The sequence below is a fragment of the Nilaparvata lugens genome, chromosome 12 (genome assembly GCF_014356525.2).
Source record: "Nilaparvata lugens isolate BPH chromosome 12, ASM1435652v1, whole genome shotgun sequence".
NCBI classification, from domain to species: Eukaryota; Metazoa; Arthropoda; class Insecta; order Hemiptera; family Delphacidae; genus Nilaparvata; species Nilaparvata lugens.
Genome location: NC_052515.1, coordinates 6,968,381 through 6,988,129, shown reverse-complemented (window position 1 = coordinate 6,988,129; position 19,749 = coordinate 6,968,381). Strand labels below are relative to the sequence as shown.

The 19,749-nt window shown below is 35.3% G+C and overlaps 1 protein-coding gene across 1 annotated transcript in view; it reads right to left on the bottom strand.

The window, feature by feature from the left end:
- LOC111056747 (protein O-mannosyl-transferase TMTC1) overlaps nt 1–19,749 on the bottom strand; it is a 397,568-nt gene that overhangs the window by 131,423 nt on the left and 246,396 nt on the right. The window contains 3 exon segments of the mRNA XM_039438835.1: nt 3,276–3,397; nt 10,186–10,314; nt 10,316–10,376. Of these exon segments, the coding sequence (XP_039294769.1) occupies nt 3,276–3,397; nt 10,186–10,314; nt 10,316–10,376 (312 nt within the window).

Genomic DNA, 19,749 nt, shown 5'->3' with positions numbered 1-19,749 from the left:
ACATAATAATTACTAGCACAACAATCATTAAGGAGTAGAGAGCTATCAACTAGACAATTTTGTACACCTGCTTCGGATTTACAACTAACTTTGAGACCAAAATCATCAGCAAAGAGAAATCCTGCTTTATCAGTGCCTTCTATATTACAAATTATGTTGTTAATATATATATTAGGGAGTATTGATCCAAGTATGGAGCCTTAAGGGACCCCATAATGAACCTTTCTGCCCTTAGAGAATTGACAATCTTTGTAAACAAACTGGTTGCGGTCCTTTAAATAGATTGATTTTGAATTGCAGCCATAATAAGAAAATTTTTCAAAAAGTATGTTATGCTTAACAGTATCGAAAGCTTTAGACATGTCATATGACCAAAAACTAACAGATAGACCCTTCTCCAAATCATCAAAAACACTATTAATTTACTAAACTTGTTACTGCATTGCTAGTATTTCTACATGGCCTGAAACCAAATTGTTTTTTAGTAAAAATACCAAAGTTTTCAAAATTATTTGAGATCTGGTCTTGCATTATGGCCTCAAATACTTTGGATATCACAGGTACAATTGTTATTGGCCTGAAATAAGGCCTGATTATATTGGCCTGAAATATTGGCCTGAAGTTTTTCTTATCACCTTTTTTATGTAGCCTACAGGTATTACCTTAACGTTTTTCAATACACTTGGAAAAATGCCCTTGTATACTAAACAATAATTAAAAAGGTAACTCAAAACTTCACTTATATAAGGGGCAGATATTTTTAAGACCTTAGAATTAATACCATATATATCTAAAAAAACTTGAATTACTAAGACTACTTATTTTCTGGTACACATAATCTGCAGTAACAGTTGGAAAAAAATGGTACATTGGGCCTATTGCACTTATTGATGTAGTGAGAGCTGAGATGTTCACTAACTGGCACATTTTCACTAATTTCCTCAACTTTTTCAATGAAAAAGTTGTTAAATGAATCAGCGTTGTTATCATCATGTGAATCAATAGCTTCATTGTTGACATTTGTAAGAATTTTAACTACCTTCCATGCAGCTTGAGTTTTATTTTTTGAGTGCTCTATTTTGTTGTTGAAATAATTTATTTTTGCATTCTTAATAGCAATTCTATACTCTTTCTTACAGCTTTTATATTTATCTCTAAACTGATTAGTCTTAAAAAAATTTCAGTAAGCTATAATATTCATCACAACTATGTTTGAGCTTTATTAAATCAGCAGTATACCATCCATTATCCAGCTTAGGCTTACTAACTTCGAAACCTCTAAGAGGATAAGCAGCATTAACAGCTGACATATACAAATCAAAAAACTTCTTAAACTTATCATTCGCATCATTAGGCTAAGCAAATACACCACACTCCAGTGTGTGAGACAGCTACAGTCATCGTTTGTTAACCAGTGTTCAGCAACAGTAATTATCCTAGCATTAGGCTATAGTTTTATAACATAATAAGAGGGAAATATATTCTTATTTGTTTGATATACCCTGGACATTCAAAGATATGGTGTTTAGAAAAGTTTCATTAGCTGTTATTCATCATTAGTCCTAGGCCCAGGATTGGTATTGTTTGCATATCACATAACCTAGCTACATTTAGACTGTTGTATAAATTAGAATAGGAACCGTTTTGGGCGTATAAGCCTGTGGTACTTTTCTGTAAGTTGAGTAATTCTCATTGATTGAATAAATAAATAAATATATATTCCTATCTTTAGACCTATTAAAAGAGTTATTATGAAAAATTGCATGGCTGAAGAGGAATGATTTTAGGACTAACTTGACTTTTATGATCTAATATTTATTATACAATTGAGAATTTCATTGCCAATGAGCTTCTTACCAATTCTATCCAGGTATATATTTATTGTATATATCCTAATAGAATAAGATTCTTGTGCAGAATTAGTTGAGCTTGTAAGTAGTGATAGAAATGAAGGAATTACATTTACGATTTTATTTTTTGTTACATTTATTTATTTCCAATCACTCAATTACATACACTCTGTTAGTAGTGATGCGGTTTACTTTTAATTTCTACTTTTGATGTGTTTTATTCTTGATTTCGTTTCAAAATGTTAATAACCTTAAAGCATTACTAAATCTCATAAGGAAATAATTGTAAAAGAAGCAAGCTAAATAGTACAAGTAATTATAATAATTCAAGTACAAGTTATAATTCTATAACTGACTTACCTTTGAAAGTTGAATTCAAAATTTTATCACTGCTTGAATAATCTTTTTGGACATTTTGACACAATCACAACATCACAAAACACAATATTACTTTCACTCTGCACTGTCTGCAGACAACAGACAGCTGACAGACAAGGACTAGACAAGAATATTCCATTCACAACAGAAACGGCGCCAACTTCAATACATAACCTCAAATCAAGTTCAGTCTGAATAAATGGCGCGAACGCGCAGACCCACGGGAGTGAACTATAATACTCCATTACACAAACGCCATCACATGATAGGTCTGTGGAGCTACTAAAGATGCTTGGACCATCTTACGCGAACGTACCAACATGAGTTGTAAAGATTTATAGAAAAGACCAACTTTGTGTTAAGGAATGAACCTATATATATATATATATATATATATTATGGGGGAGACCGATCTCACTAGTCGTCAAATCTGCAAATCCGTAGAAACCAATCCGAAAAAACAAAACAAAATATCATAGAATCACTATTGCTTAAATAGAGCTATCGATTGAGCCTAAATTAAATTGACTTTTAAAGGTGCGTACAGACTTTCGTTCTGCTCCGCAATCGAACGTCACTCGAGCAGATCGATTGATGATCGACCGAGGAGCAAGAGTGGAACGCGAGAAGAGCTAACATCTCCCGTAGCGTTCATGATCGGAGCGATTGCGGAGCGTGCGCGGAGCTTGTTGGAGGCGCGTATATCTGTACGCACCTTTAGAGTTTAATTCGTTATTGATTGTAAAATGGATTGGAAAAGTATGTGGATGCATTACCTTGGTGAAATAAGTAAACTCTTCATTTGTAGAGCTTTAATCAAATAAAATTGAACATGACTTTCTACTAGTAACGGATCAACAACATTTGATATTTATGAATGAATCAATGACAACGAAAACATATGGTTTATCATATCACTTGGTAGACAGAGCACTCTTTATAACGTGATTGCTATGGTGTTTAAGCCTATGAGTTGAATTGACTATATATGGAGTAGGGTTTTGTATGGATTGTAAAATTAATTAGAAAATTATGTGAATGTATTACCTTGGTATATAGAGAACCCTCTCGGCTATGACAAAGCCTACAGTGACAAGGAGGTTTGTGGCTGGTAAGAATGGTATGCAAAGTAGCATAGCTCCCAGTACTAATGGCACGTGTTTGTGGCTCTGAAATCGAACGGAAATTACAAATTATTACCTGAAATTGAGGAACAACACAATCTGGAAAAGATCTGACACAAAATGAGGCATGCAACAAATCACCAGAAAAATATGATTAATAACAAGAACATGATATTCAGTTTGTTGGTGAATGGGTCCCCTCTAAAAACGTTGTAACTGACAATAGTTATTTGTGCAACTAGTGCGCAAAGTGACAGTTTGCTGCACCGAAAGAAACGTTTACAGGCGAGGGCGGAATGGTTTCTTGAGTGCAGCAGAGGAACTTTGCGCACGTATTTCACATTAAGTTTTTCCTACAGTTACCATTGAATATGAAAAGTGGGTAATTATGGGTAAAATTGCCTGAAATGCATCAAATGTTTTTCTGTGTAATTTTATTATTGATAAAAACCTTAATCCTAAAATCCTAAAGTCCTCGTTGCCCTTGGTTATAATATATAATGAATAATTATTAGCGCGTTGTGCTTCGTTGCACGTCTGCTCACTATAGCAGCCACAGCAGTCACTGTTACCAACTTCATTTTGATTTTGCTGCACTGTTGCTCCATATAACCTACTAAGTATTTTGTGTTGCCATGTTGCAAATCTGGAGTGCAGAAAAATTTTTCCCGCACTAGAGCGGAAAAGTGATTCTTTGCGTTCTGTAATCAGTGCAGCAATGGACACTTTTCAACGTAACTGTAGGAAAAATGTCATAAGGTGATGTTACAGTGTAAAAACGTTGCTATTTCCATAGTGCGAACCATCAACCACAGATGTCACTACTAGATAGAGAACCATTTTACCAACGTTTCTACACTGAAACATCACTTTTTTGAATTGTTGTCAGTCGCAACGTTTTTAAAGGTACCCATTCTTTTATTGAATAATCATGACACAATAGATAGAGGTATATTCAACACGAGTTAATACCTCGAAGATTGAGGGAAAGAGAATCAAACTGCAAAGATAAAGTGGAAAGTGAATTGGACCCCGATGATGGAGTGAAAAGAGAATTGAAGTGCAAAATGTAAGCTGGGAGATGTATAGCGGAGTTAAAGAGAAATCGAAAGCAGTACGTTCTGAAATTGGAGTCCCATGAATATTGAAACGTCGAATTGTAATTCAAGAGCTGGATGTTCTCGTTTTGGATCGCACTATCTCTTTCTCTATTTTCAGCCTAATTTTCTCTCTTTTCCTCTTTCTCTATTTTCTGCCTCATTTCCTCACTTTTCCATATTCTGCCTCATTTTCTCTCTTTTCCTCTTTCTATTCTCAGTCTTTCTTTTTCTTTTCTCGCCGCTTTTCCATTCATTTCGCTCATTCCACTCATTCCCATTGACTTTCTGACTTTCGGCGAGCTTCAATTCCATCCTCACTTTTTCATAACTCTTTACAATTTCATACACCACCCCTCACAATTTCCCACTAGTTTTCCTCCCTCCCTTTCACACTCACTCATTTTTCTCCATCACCCTCTCACTTTTTTCCTGCTCTTCCAAATTCTTCTTGCATCTTAGTTCTTTCACAATCTTCCAATCTCTTGCATTGAGTGAGTGTGGATTTCATGCACAGACACCAAATAATCCCCGAAACACGAATATTTAAGAGTGTTCTTGCTGATAAGATTACGGAATATAGAGGGATAAGATGAAAAAGCGGCCAATTGCACAACAAATTATGGAGGAAAATTGAATAAATAGTTCACTTAATAATTGGAGTTGCTGAATGAGATTTTACTCCGAATTATAGAGAATTACGAGTAAGTTAATAGTTCCCATAATGATGGGAGTGGTTGAATCAAAGGACTGAACTTCCACTACGAATCATAAAGAATCACGAGTCAGTTATAATGGCCCCTAGGTTTGATTTATTTAGTTGGTGATTAGTTCTGTATCATGAGTTGCACTTCCACGTGACTCTTTCTGGAAGCTCCCTTCAAAATCACTCCATAGTCTACTGAGTCATCATAACTTCAAGCTTATTGCAACTAAATCAAAGACTCAGTCACTCTTACCTGAACTGGAGACAGACGAATTCCGAGAACAAGATTCATGATTATATTCCTTCAATGAAAGATTCCAAGAACGATATGTATGTTAAAATCTCATGTAATCTTGACTAATGGAAGCAGTATTACAGAACATTCCCTGAAATTCCGTGTGTCAGTCTTGAATTTCAAGTTGGAACGAGAAAATTTGAGATTTCCATTCCATGGAATTGAAATATCCCGCTTTCAAGTGTCAAGTTCCTTGATGCAAGATTATATTATTCCTAAGTCATTCTCTTTGTCTCCTCGATCAGAGGAGGTCATACAATTCGAAGCGAATTCTATGTGGGGAATTTAAAGGGAATATCACCAACATTGAGAAAGATAACTCCAGTGAGATTATCTCTCACTTGTGGCAAACTATGTATACAAAATGGACTGATTCATTCCTTTATTGATACGAAGAGTCGGTCGAATCACTCATTGATCCATTTGAACATATGATAATCCCTTTAACATAGATAATGAACATATCATAATGATAAACCTATGTAATTTCATATTTCATCGTCTGCAATCTTCAAAAATTTACATTCCACTTCAAACATCAGTAAAATTAATTATTGGAAAGTGAACAACAGGCATAACCAGAACCTTTTAGTCTCTCTCTCCCTTTCTCTCTCTCTCATTATCAAAAAAGTATATTGTATTCAATACACAAGAATAAAACACATTGATTTGAGAGTTAACCTATCATTTTTTTCCAAACGATGGTCATTTTCCAGGAAGTTAAATTCATCCCCTTCATCAATTCAAGAGCATAATATGGAGAAAACATCATTCTATATGTCTATCCACTTATCACAGAGAAACTAAGGAAGAATCGAAGTTACGATTTACAAACGAAGACATTTGAAAACGTTAATTTGTCTTATCTCAATACGGAAATATGGTTGAATAATATCTAGCCCTAGCCAGAACATTATTTGAGAATCAAATTCATCCTAGCTTAGTATTGAGACTTCATGATTTCAAGTAATCTTCAACTATTTTTTCTTTTCCTTATGCCTCTGCTCGGCCACTTTCTCTTCCCATCCTCACTCACTGTTTCTCTTCCTGATATTTCCAATGGATGTTAGTCAACAGAACTTAGTTGCATGTTATACCATTATAATTTTCTGGTTGTTCATTTAACACTCAGCTTCTGCGTTCAGGTTTTTTCAAACCTTCAAGGAATCTCCGTTCAATATATCTATATTTTATCCTATTTAATGGTATTTCATGTCTCATTTCATATTGTATTTTACTTTCTATATTGTATTTTATAACAATTGTCACTGTAATAATGTTTTGTTTTTGTTTTTTTTTTTTTAAATTAAGATTTTATTTGATTTCATGCTCCACATTCCATATTAAAATTGCAACAGATCAAATGTGAATGAAAATGATGAATCATGTCATGACATGATTGCAATCACGCGATTGATTCAAATCTAGAATCATCAATTGAATGAGACGAATATGCAATCAAATACCAATAGAATAGAATAAAGAGAAAATCGAATAAAATTTATATATGTTCTCCATCCTACACAGCAAATCAGAAAACTATGATTATAGTAATAGTGTATATCGAATATCGCAGAATTATAATTTTTCATCCTTTCAACACAGCAATTCAGGAAATTGAGCAGTTGAATATTGTATATCGAATATTGCAGAATATAATATTATATTTTCTCCATTCAACATGGCAAATCAAAGAATTACACAGTTGAATATGAAATTATTGTATAACCATATTCGAATACCTCTGCAACTACGGTGATATTCAATGATAATTATATTTCATCTAATATATTCAATTAGATTTGGCAAATAATCAAACTTGACAACAGACTAGATAAGATAACTAGTACGAAAATTGATTAAGACTCAAACAGAATTTACACTAGTGAATTAGCATTCAGGATGTTTGAGAGAAGATTGATGAAAATCTCATTCAATAACCTATTACAATTTATGTAATATATCTTTTCAAGAGTTTCTATGGCTTCTTATGTGCAATACAATTTCCATTCTCAGCATGAATTTAGCAAAATTCAAAATGAAACATTATAATATCACGATTCCTTCCTCCATCCACTAATTATTTCGAAGAAAGTTGTAAAAGTTGCAGCAAAAAAGATGCATGTCACGATTCCAACTTATTACTGGTGACTGTATCAAGTCACATTTCTACGGCGAATGCTTTTTTATTACTGCAGAAAACAGAGTTCCTGCTACAGCGTGTCACATAAATCACGCCGCCTGATTGTAGGTTAATTACTCACTGGAAAAGATACGACCTGAGAACAAGCTCCTAGATTTCACGACAAATTGGAGCTTTTTCTCTCTATTTCTCCTGTTTGGCAAGATATTGAGACGGTTTACTTGACACTCAAAATTCTATGTGAGTTCGTTCAACATAATTACTATGTAAATTGTTACACATATTCTTCTACGTGTATTGTAAGGTGGATAGATTAGTTTTGAGCGCGATTTCCCTATCGTCACCCTGATCTTCGAAATATCTAATATCAAATAGAAATACTAAGAAATGTGGAAGAAGATTATGAATAACGGGTATTGGATACTCGAGAGAATAAATTCAATTTGGAATTTATTGGGACTTAATCACGAACTATAAATATTTATTAATAATCTCTTCGTGTTTTAAAAGGAGAGTGAATATATAATACTAGCTCAATTCCACTGTTCGAATGTCGGCACATATTCATCTTTTATCTTTATAATGAAGAGAATAATTGTACGGAAAGAAAACTTACAGGCTAGGGAATTCTCGAATGACGCATCATCATATCTGAACTAATCAACTGATTAATTAAACATTTTGCATATGGATTCTTAATTCACCATGGATGGCCTATAGCAAATTCTTCGAGATTTCAGTAGGTTGTGTTTTCAGTTTTTCTAGTTTCTAATTGGGTGTTACCTGCTGGTAACTGATAATATTAAATGATCATGATTAAGAAACTATTCTGGAGTTAGTTCATCATGAATATTGTTAAATATCAAGAATCATAAATTGTTAAAAATTATTCTCTTCGAGTTTTCAGAGTGAAATATAGTAAGTTGTGGATCGTCCACTATTCACTATTATTATTATTATTATTACATAATATATAATATTACATTATTACCACGAAATAAACTCATCTACAAATTTGAATTTCCTGAAACATTTCCATCTATAAATTTGAATCTTGCAAAAATATCTCTGAGTATTAGTCTAGTCAATATAGACATAAAAAAGGGGGTGTGCTTGCAATTTATATTGTAGTTATGATCATTCAATATATTTTTTGGGTACATAAGAGAAGACCAGAACCAATATTTCTTCATGCGAAATTTCCTTGTGCTAGATACAGAGTGACCCAAAAATCTCGTATTTTCGGCTCATTTTCCAGTTTTCAGCTATTTATTCCAAATCTCGTAATCGGACAGAAAAATTTGCTTCCGCCTCTTTTTTAGATCATGGAATTCTGAATGGAATGAGACCATTCGGAACTCTCTATCTCCAATGAGTGATGAGTTATGATTTTTCAAAAATGAGTGGAATTTGAAGAAAAAATCAATTTTGTTGAATTTTAGTTTTTGATCAACAATATTTTCCGATTGTTACCATTTAGATGTATAATTCAAAATTCCTGTGAGCGTATTTTCGTGCTCTACAATCTGAGATCAGGTAAAGCGCTCTATCTCATATAGATTTCCAGGTACACCTGACAACAATGCTCCTTGTATTGTGAAAAACACCCAATTTTCAGCTTCAACCATTATCACCAACTACATAGTCTTCACATTGATATTTCGCACAATGACATAAGTTCATAATATTATGTTCTATGAGAATCACCCGATAGATGCATTTCATTTCAGTATTTCCTAATAGAGAGGCGCGCTTAAGGACACCTCAAGGATCAAAATTTCAAACTCATATAACTTCTGACTAGGAAATACTGAAATAAAGTGCATCTAACGGGTGATTCTTATAGAACATAATCTTATTTATGTTAACTTAGTGTATGAGGAACAAAATGGTATTACTACCACAAATCATGGGTGATCACGTGGTATGCGAGTGATATAAAACAAATATTGTACAAAAAAGTCCAGACTAATAGTTATTTGTGCAACTAGTGCGCAAAGTGACACTTTGCTGCACCGAAAGAAACGTTTACGCCCGAGCCGTAGGCGAGGGCGGAATGGTTTCTTGAGTGCAGCAGAGGAACTTTGCGCACGTATTTCACATTAAGTTTTTCCTACAGTTACCATTGAATATGAAAAGTGGGTAATTATGGGTAAAATTGCCTGAAATGCATCAAATGTTTTTCTGTGTAATTCTATTATTGATAAAAACCTTAATCCTGAAATCCTTAAGTCCTCGTTGTCCTTGGTTATAATATATAATGAATAATAATTAGCGCGTTGTGCTTCGTTGCACCTCTGCTCACTATAGCAGCCCAGTCACTGTTACCAACTTCATTTTTGATTTTGCTGCACTGTTGCTCCATATAACCTACTAAGTATTTTGCGTTGCCATGTTGCAAATCTGGAGTGCAGAAAAATTTTTCCCGCACTAGAGCGGAAAAGTGATTCTTTGCGTTCTGTAATCAGTGCAGCAATGGCCACTTTTCAACGTAACTGTAGGAAAAAGAATTGATGAATTCCATAGAATGTTTATACTAATCCATACAACTTAATATCGATACTATAACGTGATATATGAGTGTATAATCACCTCGAAATCAGCCATAATCCTGTAAGCCAGCCACAGAAAGCCGGCGAAGAATAGACAGGTGGCCAGATTTCTGTAATCTGCCAGGGAGGTGACAAGAGGTATGGAACCCATCTGCCAGTCGTGACTAAGGGGTGGCCGGGCACAGGAGTAGCCAAAAGTTGAAGGCCACCAAGTAGCAGAAAGTCAGCATTCTGTAACACAACAAACAGAAACAATGATAAGAGAAAGTAGTGCAAAATGAGGGTTCTGTAACAGGAACCAAGACACTATTATTTCTAAACAGAGACTAAGTAGTAGAAGATGAGGATTTTACAACACGATAGACTAGATAGAGGAAATAATATATTCAATGAGAAGTAATAAGTAGATCATAAGGATGCAGCCCAGAGTTTGAAGAGATAATATTACTACATAGGTTAGTTTAAGGTCCCCAAACTTCTATGCTGGGGAATTTTTATCAAAATCTAAATCATTCACTTGTCATTTATAGAGATTTTCCATTGATGCTGTTTCAGCTGACGTTCTGTTACGTTGTATCAGAGATGGTTTTATTAAAGAGACTTGTTTGTAAGTCATAAAGTCTGGGCATGATAAGTTATGAATAGAGTTTCTCAAAAACGAGTGATATTTTCAATCTTTTTAATTAGTTCATTAAAAGTTGAGTAATTGGATAATGTGTTGATCAATTTGTGGGTAATTGAATATGTATTGATTGATAACGAGTGTTCCACTGTTTCGTTGTATCAGAGATGGTTTTATAGAGACTTGTTTGTAAGTCATAAAATCTGAGCATGATAAGTTATGAATAGAGTTTACTCATATTTTTAAGAAAGTTGATCAATAAATTTCCTACGAATGGCAGAGTCGAGAAGATAATAAGCTAACTCACCTGCCAACAAATTTAGTCACCTGTCACGGTAGTTATTGGACAATCGTTTTTCGAAGTCATCTGGAAAGATTCACTGAGAAAGTCTTTAACCTTCTAGTCGTGACCCTATTTTTCTCTGACGTTAGTCGTGACCCTGGGTCCCAGGGACCCACTTCTTTCATATTGAATATCTCAATATATTCCAAGATATAATGTTATTCTATGATTCTAATATGACCAAGGGTTATTGATGTACGCAACGAGCACTTATGTAAACCAGAAATCGATCTTTATTATAATTATAAAAATAAATTTATGAAACCTTGCATTTTTAGGGTAGTGAAAAGTAACGTTTAGTTATTATTTTATATGAAGTGAACAAAAAACTATAGTGATGAATACTATGATGGATCTATTATGCAACACTACTAGAAAGATGAGGGAAAAATTGGAAGGTCATAGTTCACTCTTAGGGTAGTTTTTACCCTACCCTGAAGTTCATGTTGCACAATCTCTGCAAAACTTATGAATACTACTATAAATCCTAAAACCTACATGAAACACTACTGGAAATCATAAAAAATATAAAAAGTCATACAAAGTTCACTCTTAGGGGAGGTTTAGTATAAAGTTACATTAGTAACAAGTTACAAGTTACAAGTGGTAACCATTACATTACATTAGTGGGACCCAGGGTCACGACTAGAAGGTTAAGGTCGGGTATCATCAACTACTATTGTTTTGGAAATTTCATGTTCACCCATATCTGTGTTATTGAAAAAAAATTCGTCATTTAACTTTGAGTTGCATCGTGAATGTAACACTCATTATTGCTCAATACATATTCAATTACCCACAAATTAATCAACACATTATCCATTTACTCAACTTTTAATGAACTAATTAAACAGATTGAAAATACCACTCGTTATTGAGAGACTGATGTCAGCAATAGTATTTTATGGAAAAGGAAACGCTCAATTCGATTCATTCAGTCATTTATTTTTGACAAAGTTGGCAGAAATTGTCGGCCGCTAAAGCGTCTCTTTGTCTGTGTGAGACTGTATACATCATGAGTGGCTCTTTTCCAAATTGGGAAGTAGTCCCTTCACTGCTCAGCGACTGACTGACTTTGTCTCTCACTCACTCTTTGTTTATTAGATTCCACCGGCTCTACTTCTCCTTCTTTTTCTTGACCTTTTTCTACTTCTTCTTTTTTTTCTTCTTCTTCCTTTTCTTCTCCTCCTTTTTTTGTTACTCCTACTTTATTTATCTTCTTCGACCTTCTTGTTCCTTCTCTTCATTGATATTATCATTGTACTTTTCCTTCCCTTCAAATCAATTCATCATCCTGTTCCTCCTCCACCTCTTATTCTCCTTCTGTTTTTTTTCTCACCTTCTTCTCCTGCGTTCTCTTCCTCTCACTCTTTTTCTCCTCCCACTGTATATTTCTATCACGCATCCCCAATACTCCTAGCTTCTCGTCCTCCTACTTTCCTTTTCCCTCCTTACAGTTTCTTTTCTTCCCCATCACACTCTAATCGATGCTCTTTCCCCACTTTTTTCTACTCATTCTCCTTTGATTTTCCTTCTTATTCTACATAGTTCCTTCCTACTTATCCCCATCTTCTGCTCTGCATATTTCATCCTTACCGTTTCACATTATGATCTTCTTCCTCTCGTTCACTCGATCTTCTTTTCCATTTTCTTCTTCTCACGTCATCCTGTCCTTATCTTCATATTTTTTCTCATGATATTTGATATTCATGTCCTCTTTATTATTTTTCTGATCATACTTTCTCTCTTATCTTCTTATTTCTTCTTCTCCTCATTTACCTCTTTCTTCCTTTTCATTATTTTCTCTTCATCATCATCTTCTCTTTCTTCATCATAGATTTCCTTATTCTTCTTCCTCTCTTCTCCTTCTTCATACTTTCTCTCTTATCTTCTTTTTTCATCTTCTCCTCATTCACCTCTTTCTTCCTTTTCATTCTTTTCTCTTCATCATCATCTTCTCTTTCTTCATCATAGATTTCCTTATTCTTCTTCCTCTCTTCTCCTTCTTCACTCTTCTTCTTCTTCTCCTTCTTCTTCTTCTACTTCTTCTTCTTCTTCTTCTTCCTCTCCTTCTCTCCTAGTTCTTGTTCTTCTTCTTCTCCTCTTTTATTTCTCATTTGAAATATTCCTCACTTCACTCTAAAACATCTCATGATTCATGTTCTAGATCTTTTTCTCCTTGTTCTTGATATCCTTTTTCCTCTTTTTCTCCAACTCCTGCTTCTCGTCTCTTCTTCGAGTGAGAATGCTCGACAGCAGAAGTGATCAAATTTATCAAATAGGACAAATGTTTGATCTTTCCTTCAAGTCGCCCACTCTGTGGGTGACTCACTTTTTATTGGTATTCAGTGACCGTTGCTCGAGAATGAACAGATAGCTTGGATAGGGTGGAATGGTGGATGGATGAGGGAAGGAAGAGAAAAAAGGATAGTAAGGAATAAAGGATAAGGAAGGAGGAGAAGATGAGAAGGCGGGGAGGAAGATGTGGTTGAGGAGAGGGAGAACAAAGAAGAGTATGGAGAGAAGTTATGTCGAAAGTTGCAACGTACACTTCTGCGAGTCTTTTGACTTCTTTTTTCCTCTTTTCCGATTTTAGAGAACCACTCGACTTCCCCACTTCTTTTTGTTTGCGTTTTCAATATACTTTCCTCCTTCTCCTTTCCTTCAATATTCTCCATCATTCATGTATTCAGCTCTAATTTATCCACTAACTCTTTCCCCCTATTTTTAATCTTCTCTTCCTCCTTCAAGCTTTCCTTGATTTGTTAATGTATTCGTTTTTGATACCCACTTTTCTTTTTTCTATCATTCTATTCCTTCTTCTCTCACAATATTCTGTTTCCGTTACTCTGCTTTTCCTGCTGTTCCGCCGAGTTCTTCCCATCATTTTCGCTTAACCACTCTCCCTCATTAACATGCCTCTTTCTCCCAACGTTCTTGAATCTCTCCCCTCATTCCTATCTCCCCATTGCTTATCCCTTTTTCACCTTTGTTTTCTTATCTACGTAATTCTACTGATCTCTAATTGAATTCTATATTTTATATCTCATTCAATATTCTCTATTTCTCTCATTCAATTCTTTTCCATCTATACAATAATATGAATCTTCTATCCAGTTCACTTCTCCTCTTTCTTCTCCATCATCTTCCCCACCTCACTATTCCACTTCTCCGCTTCTCCACCCTCTACCACGCCTCTCCCTCGTTCTGTTTTCAATATTTTTCCTCCTTTTCTACTTCCTATGTTTTCTCCTTATCTTCATCCTCCTCATCACATTTCTACGACTTCTTTTGCCCCTCCTACGTATCACCCTTGTTCTATTCTTCTCCTACTTCTCCAACTACTCTGCCTCATCTCCTCCCAAATTCCTCTCATTCTCCTTCATATTCTACTTCTCCTTTAGTGCTTTTTCTTCTTCCCATACACCTCCTCCTACTCCTACTCACCCCACTTAAGCACCACCTCCTTCTCCTTCTGATCCTCATTTTCCTTTCTCTCCACCTTCTTCTTTTTCTTCCTCTTCATCTTCTTCTTCTTCTTCTTCTTCTTTTCCTTCCTCTTCACCTTTTTCTTTTCTCTTCTTCTTTTTCTTCCTCTTCATCTTCTTCTTCTTCTTCTTCTTCTTCTTCTTCTTCTTCTTCTTCTTTTCCTTCCTCTTCACCTTTTTCTTTTTCTTTTCCTTCCTCTTCACCTTTTTTCTTTTTCCTTTTCTTTTTCTTTTTCTTTTTCTTTTCTTTTTCTTTTTCTTTTTCTTTTTCTTTTTCTTTTTCTTTTTCTTTTTCTTTTCTTTTTCTTTTTCTTTTTCTTTTTCTTTTTCTTCTTCTTTTTCTTTTTCTTTTTCTCTTTCTTTTTCTTTTTCTTTTTCTTTTTCTTCTTCTTTTTCTTTTTCTTCTTCTTTTTCTTTTTCTTCTTCCTTCACTTCTTCTTCTTCTTCTTCTTCTTCTTCTTCTTCTTCTTCTTCTTCTTCTTCTTCTTCTTCTTCTTCTTCTTCTTCTTCTTCTTCTTCTTCTTCTTCTTCTTCTTCTTCTTCTCTTCTTCTCTTCTTCTTCTTCTTCTTTTCTTCTTCTTCTTCTTCTTCTTCTTCTTCTTCTTCTTCTCTTCTTCTTCTTCTTCTTCTTCTCTCCTCCTCCTCCTCCTCCTCCTCCTCCTCTCCTCCTCCTCCTCCTCCTCCTCCTTTTCTTCATCATCTTCTTTTCCTTTCTCCTCTTCTTCTTCTTTTTTTTATCCTTTTTCTTCTTCTTCTCTTTCTCCACCTTCTCCTCCTCCTTCATCACGTCCTTTTTTCGTCAACTTCTCTTCTCCCTCCCCTACCACCTATCACTCTTCCTCCTCCACCTCCTCTCCTCCACGACCTCCACCACTCTTGCTCTAACTTTTACTTTTCCACTCTCTCCCTCACATTCAGTCCAAGTTCTCTATCTAGACGCGGAGCTTTTAAGTTTGGCTGAAGAACAAAAGTGAATCCAGCGTCGGCTACCAATGTATCTCTATATCCGGTCCTTGTTTTGACCTCTCCGCTCACCAGTGCTACTTCGGTCAAATCTTATACTTTTGTCTTCACTTCCACTCCTCCTCAGTCTTTCTGCAAGAAAACTGCTGGGTTTCATTGACTTCACAACTTGGTCTTTCACTTATTTGATCCTGATATCATACTTATTTCAGCCATATCCAATTACACTATCGAATTTCCTTCATTCGGCTGATCTTACAATCTCTAGTGGAATCCAGTAATTATTGCAGTAGTGCACATATAAGATTTCAAGTCTAGTGATATTATACTCAGTAGTGGAACACCTCGAATTAGGATAATCATTGATGAATAATTATCATTAAACGGAAACCCTAATCAAATGCTGTGAATGACCCCGAAGACTTCTGCGACTTCAAATATTAACAACAGGATAAACAGCAAGATGTAAATTCGATGAGCGCTACTATACAGAAATTGTTTGTCAGTATTAGAAATTATTGTTCATTCTGTTGTCAATATTTGCAGTAGGCTAGCAGAAGTCTTCAGGGTGGTTTACAGCATTTAATTGAGATTTCGTTTAATAATAATTCATCATTCGAAAAAAATGGAATTTTCAATTTATTTCCATCTGTATAAATGTTATCTATATATATAAAAGCGAAATGGCACTCACTCACTCACTGACTCACTCACTCACTCACTCACTCACTCACTCACTCACTCACTCACTCGCAGAATTAAAAATCTACCGGACCAAAAACGTTTAAATTTGGTAGATATGTTCAGTTGGCCCTTTAGAGGCGCACTAAGAAATCTTTTGGCAATATTTTAACTCTAAGGGTTGTTTTTAAGGGTTTAAAGTTCGTCTTTTAGCATGTATATTCTTCTTCTCCCAATCTCTTAATTAGAATTGAAATTTCCATATCATATGTTACTATAGAACTATAATCTAGATAGAGTACCTCTTCGAAACAGTTGTTAACTGGCAACTAAATTAATAATTTTGTCAGGTTGGCATTAAGTTGAGTTGACTTTGTTAGGTTGGCACCAAGTTGAAGATTTAAATGCATTTATCGCGGAAAAACTGATTGGGCACTGCTACTTCAATCCTGGGAATATTATATTACTAGCCGTCAGGCTCCCTTCGCTCGCCATATCCGTTTAGCAAAACGTTTTAGTCTGGACCCCCGACTGGATTCACCTAACATAAATATGATAAAAATTCTCAAATGGAAAATGCAGGCGAGCGAAGCGAGCCTTCTGTTCTCATTCCTGAACGATCCAGACGGTGGTCCAGGGGGCGGAGCCCCCTGGCTAGACGGATATGGCGAGCGAAGCGAGCCTGACGGCTAGTTAATGATAATATTGTCGAATTTGGATGATTCTGATGGTTTGATAAGATAAGATGGAGTGAATACTTGAGAATAATGAATCAACCACTTCGTGGGGTTAAGAGAATGCTCAGCTGAATAATATGTAACTGGTTGAGCCACTAAATCTGATACGTTATGAATAGAATATGATGGTAAAAATCTGGTGTGGCGCACTCACACAACTTTCCTTGCCGTTATGGAAATTTATCACCTGACGCTAGTGTTTCCGCGCATCTCAAGTCTACTATTCAAAGATGGTGACAGGACAATAAGGCAAGAAACACACGAAGTTTGCTATCTCTTCATAGTGGATGATTTGATAGAATCAACAGTTGCCAACAGTTTGTAATTGAAATAATAAAATTTTCTCGAATTTCGAGCTTATTTTCAATTTCAGGTGAAAATAAATAACGATTTCAGGTGAAAATTGTTATTAATTGTTAAAATTGTTATTAATTGTTAATAAAATAATAATTTCAGGTGAAAATGTTACTCAACATTAATTGAAGAGATTTTCATGCTCAATCTTTTCCACTTGGAATTTTTTGTTCAAATTGTATCTAAAGCCTGATAGTTGGGAATCTAAAATCAAACTTTGCATAGATGGGGCGGAGCTCCTGAAATTTTCACAGATAATGTGAGATATGGGACTTGTGGCAGTTGATAGAGCTTATCAATGACTATTGTACGTATAGATTTGATCAAAATCATTAGAGCCGTTTTTCGATAAAATCGAGAAAACCCCTGTTTTTTTACCACGTTTTCGCCATTTTAGCCGCCATCTTGAATTGAATCTGATCGAAATTGTTCGTGTCGGATCCTTATAGTGTAAGGACCTTAAGTTCCAAATTTCAAGTCATTCCGTTATTTGGGAGATGAGATATCGTGTACACAGACGCACATACAGTACACTCATACACACACACACACACACACACACACAACACACACACACACACACACACACATACAGACCAATACCCAAAAACCACTTTTTCGGACTCAGGGGACCTTGAAACGTATAGAAATTTAGAAATTGGGGTACCTTAATTTTTTTCGGAAAGCAATACTTTCCTTACCTATGGTAATAGGGCAAGGATAGTAAAAAGTGGTCGAAAATTTCCATTTATGTTCCCATTATGGAAAAATACCACATCACGCACAACGCACAACACAACTTTGATAAAATAATACATGAGAAGACTGAGAAATTGTCAAAAACCACACATTTGATCAAAAGTAGGAAGACCGAATTCGGTTATAACACTATTGGCAATCTTCGATAAAGAGATTGAGAATGGAGTAACAGACGAAACTGGTCTTCCGACTTTTGATGAAATTTGTGGTTTTTCTTAGTTTTCTCATTTAATTTGAATAATTACCGCAATATCAACTTATCAACAACATAAAAAGTGTGATCGATAAATCTGGCTTTTCTTGTTTTCCAATCTCTTTGCCTTACATCAGGTAATAGCCTAAATATCAAGATTGTGAGATAGGGATAATTGGAGCATAGCACTCAGTTCGAATATAATATGGGAACATTTAGGTAATGCCTCTTATTTCCGATAAAGTTCTACCAGAGACAACTGATATATGAACTCTTTTATAGATTTCTTGTAATATCTATAATTAGTCTAAGGAAATACAAAAATTGTGAGTAAACTATAATTAGTTATTTGTGCAACTAGTGCGCAAAGTGACAGTTTGCTGCACCGAAAGAAACGTTTACGCCCGAGCCGTAGGCGTGGGCGGAATGGTTTCTTGAGTGCAGCAGAGGAACTTTGCGCACGTATTTCACATTAAGTTTTTCCTACAGTTACCATTGAATATGAAAAGTGGGTAATTATGGGTAAAATTGCCTGAAATGCATCAAATGTTTTTCTGTGTAATTTTATTATTGATAAAAACCTTAATCCTAAAATCCTAAAGTCCTCGTTGTTCCTTGGTTATAATATATAATGAATAATAATTAGCGCGTTGTGCTTGGTTGCACCTCTGCTCACTATAGCAGCCACAGCAGTCACTGTTACCAACTTCATTTTGATTTTGCTGCACTGTTGCTCCATATAACCTACTAAGTATTTTGTGTTGCCATGTTGCAAATCTGGAGTGCAGAAAATTTTTCCCGCACTAGAGCGGAAAAGTGATTCTTTGCGTTCTGTAATCAGTGCAGCAATGGCCACTTTTCAACGTAACTGTAGGAAATAGTTATTTGTGCAACTAGTGCGCAAAGTGACAGTTTGTTGCATCGAAAGAAACGTTTACGCCCGAGCCGTAGGCGAGGGCGGAATGGTTTCTTGAGTGCAGCAAACGAACTTTGCGCACGTATTTCACATTAAATTTTTCCTACAGTTACCATTGAATATGAAAAGTGGGTAATTATGGGTAAAATTGCCTGAATAATGTAGTAGTGTTTGAATGGCGGGGGGCAGCTGTGTGGTGTGAGCTGTGGTGGCACTGTGCTGTCGTTGTCCTTGGTTATAATATCTACTTAATAATTAGCGCGTTGTGCTTCGTTGCACCTCTGCTCACTATAGCAGCCCACTCACTGTTACCAACTTAATTTTGATTTTGCTGCACTGGTGCTCCATATAACCTACTAACTATTTTGCGTTGTCATGCTGCAAATCTGGAGTACGCAAAGTACTCACTTTGCGCACTAGTGCGGAAAAGTGATTCTTTGCAGCCTGCAATCAGTGCACAAATGGTCACTTTTCTGGGTATCTGTAGGAAAAGTAAATTTTCATATTGTACAGATCCTGTACAGATATCCATGCCTCCAAGTTTTCCC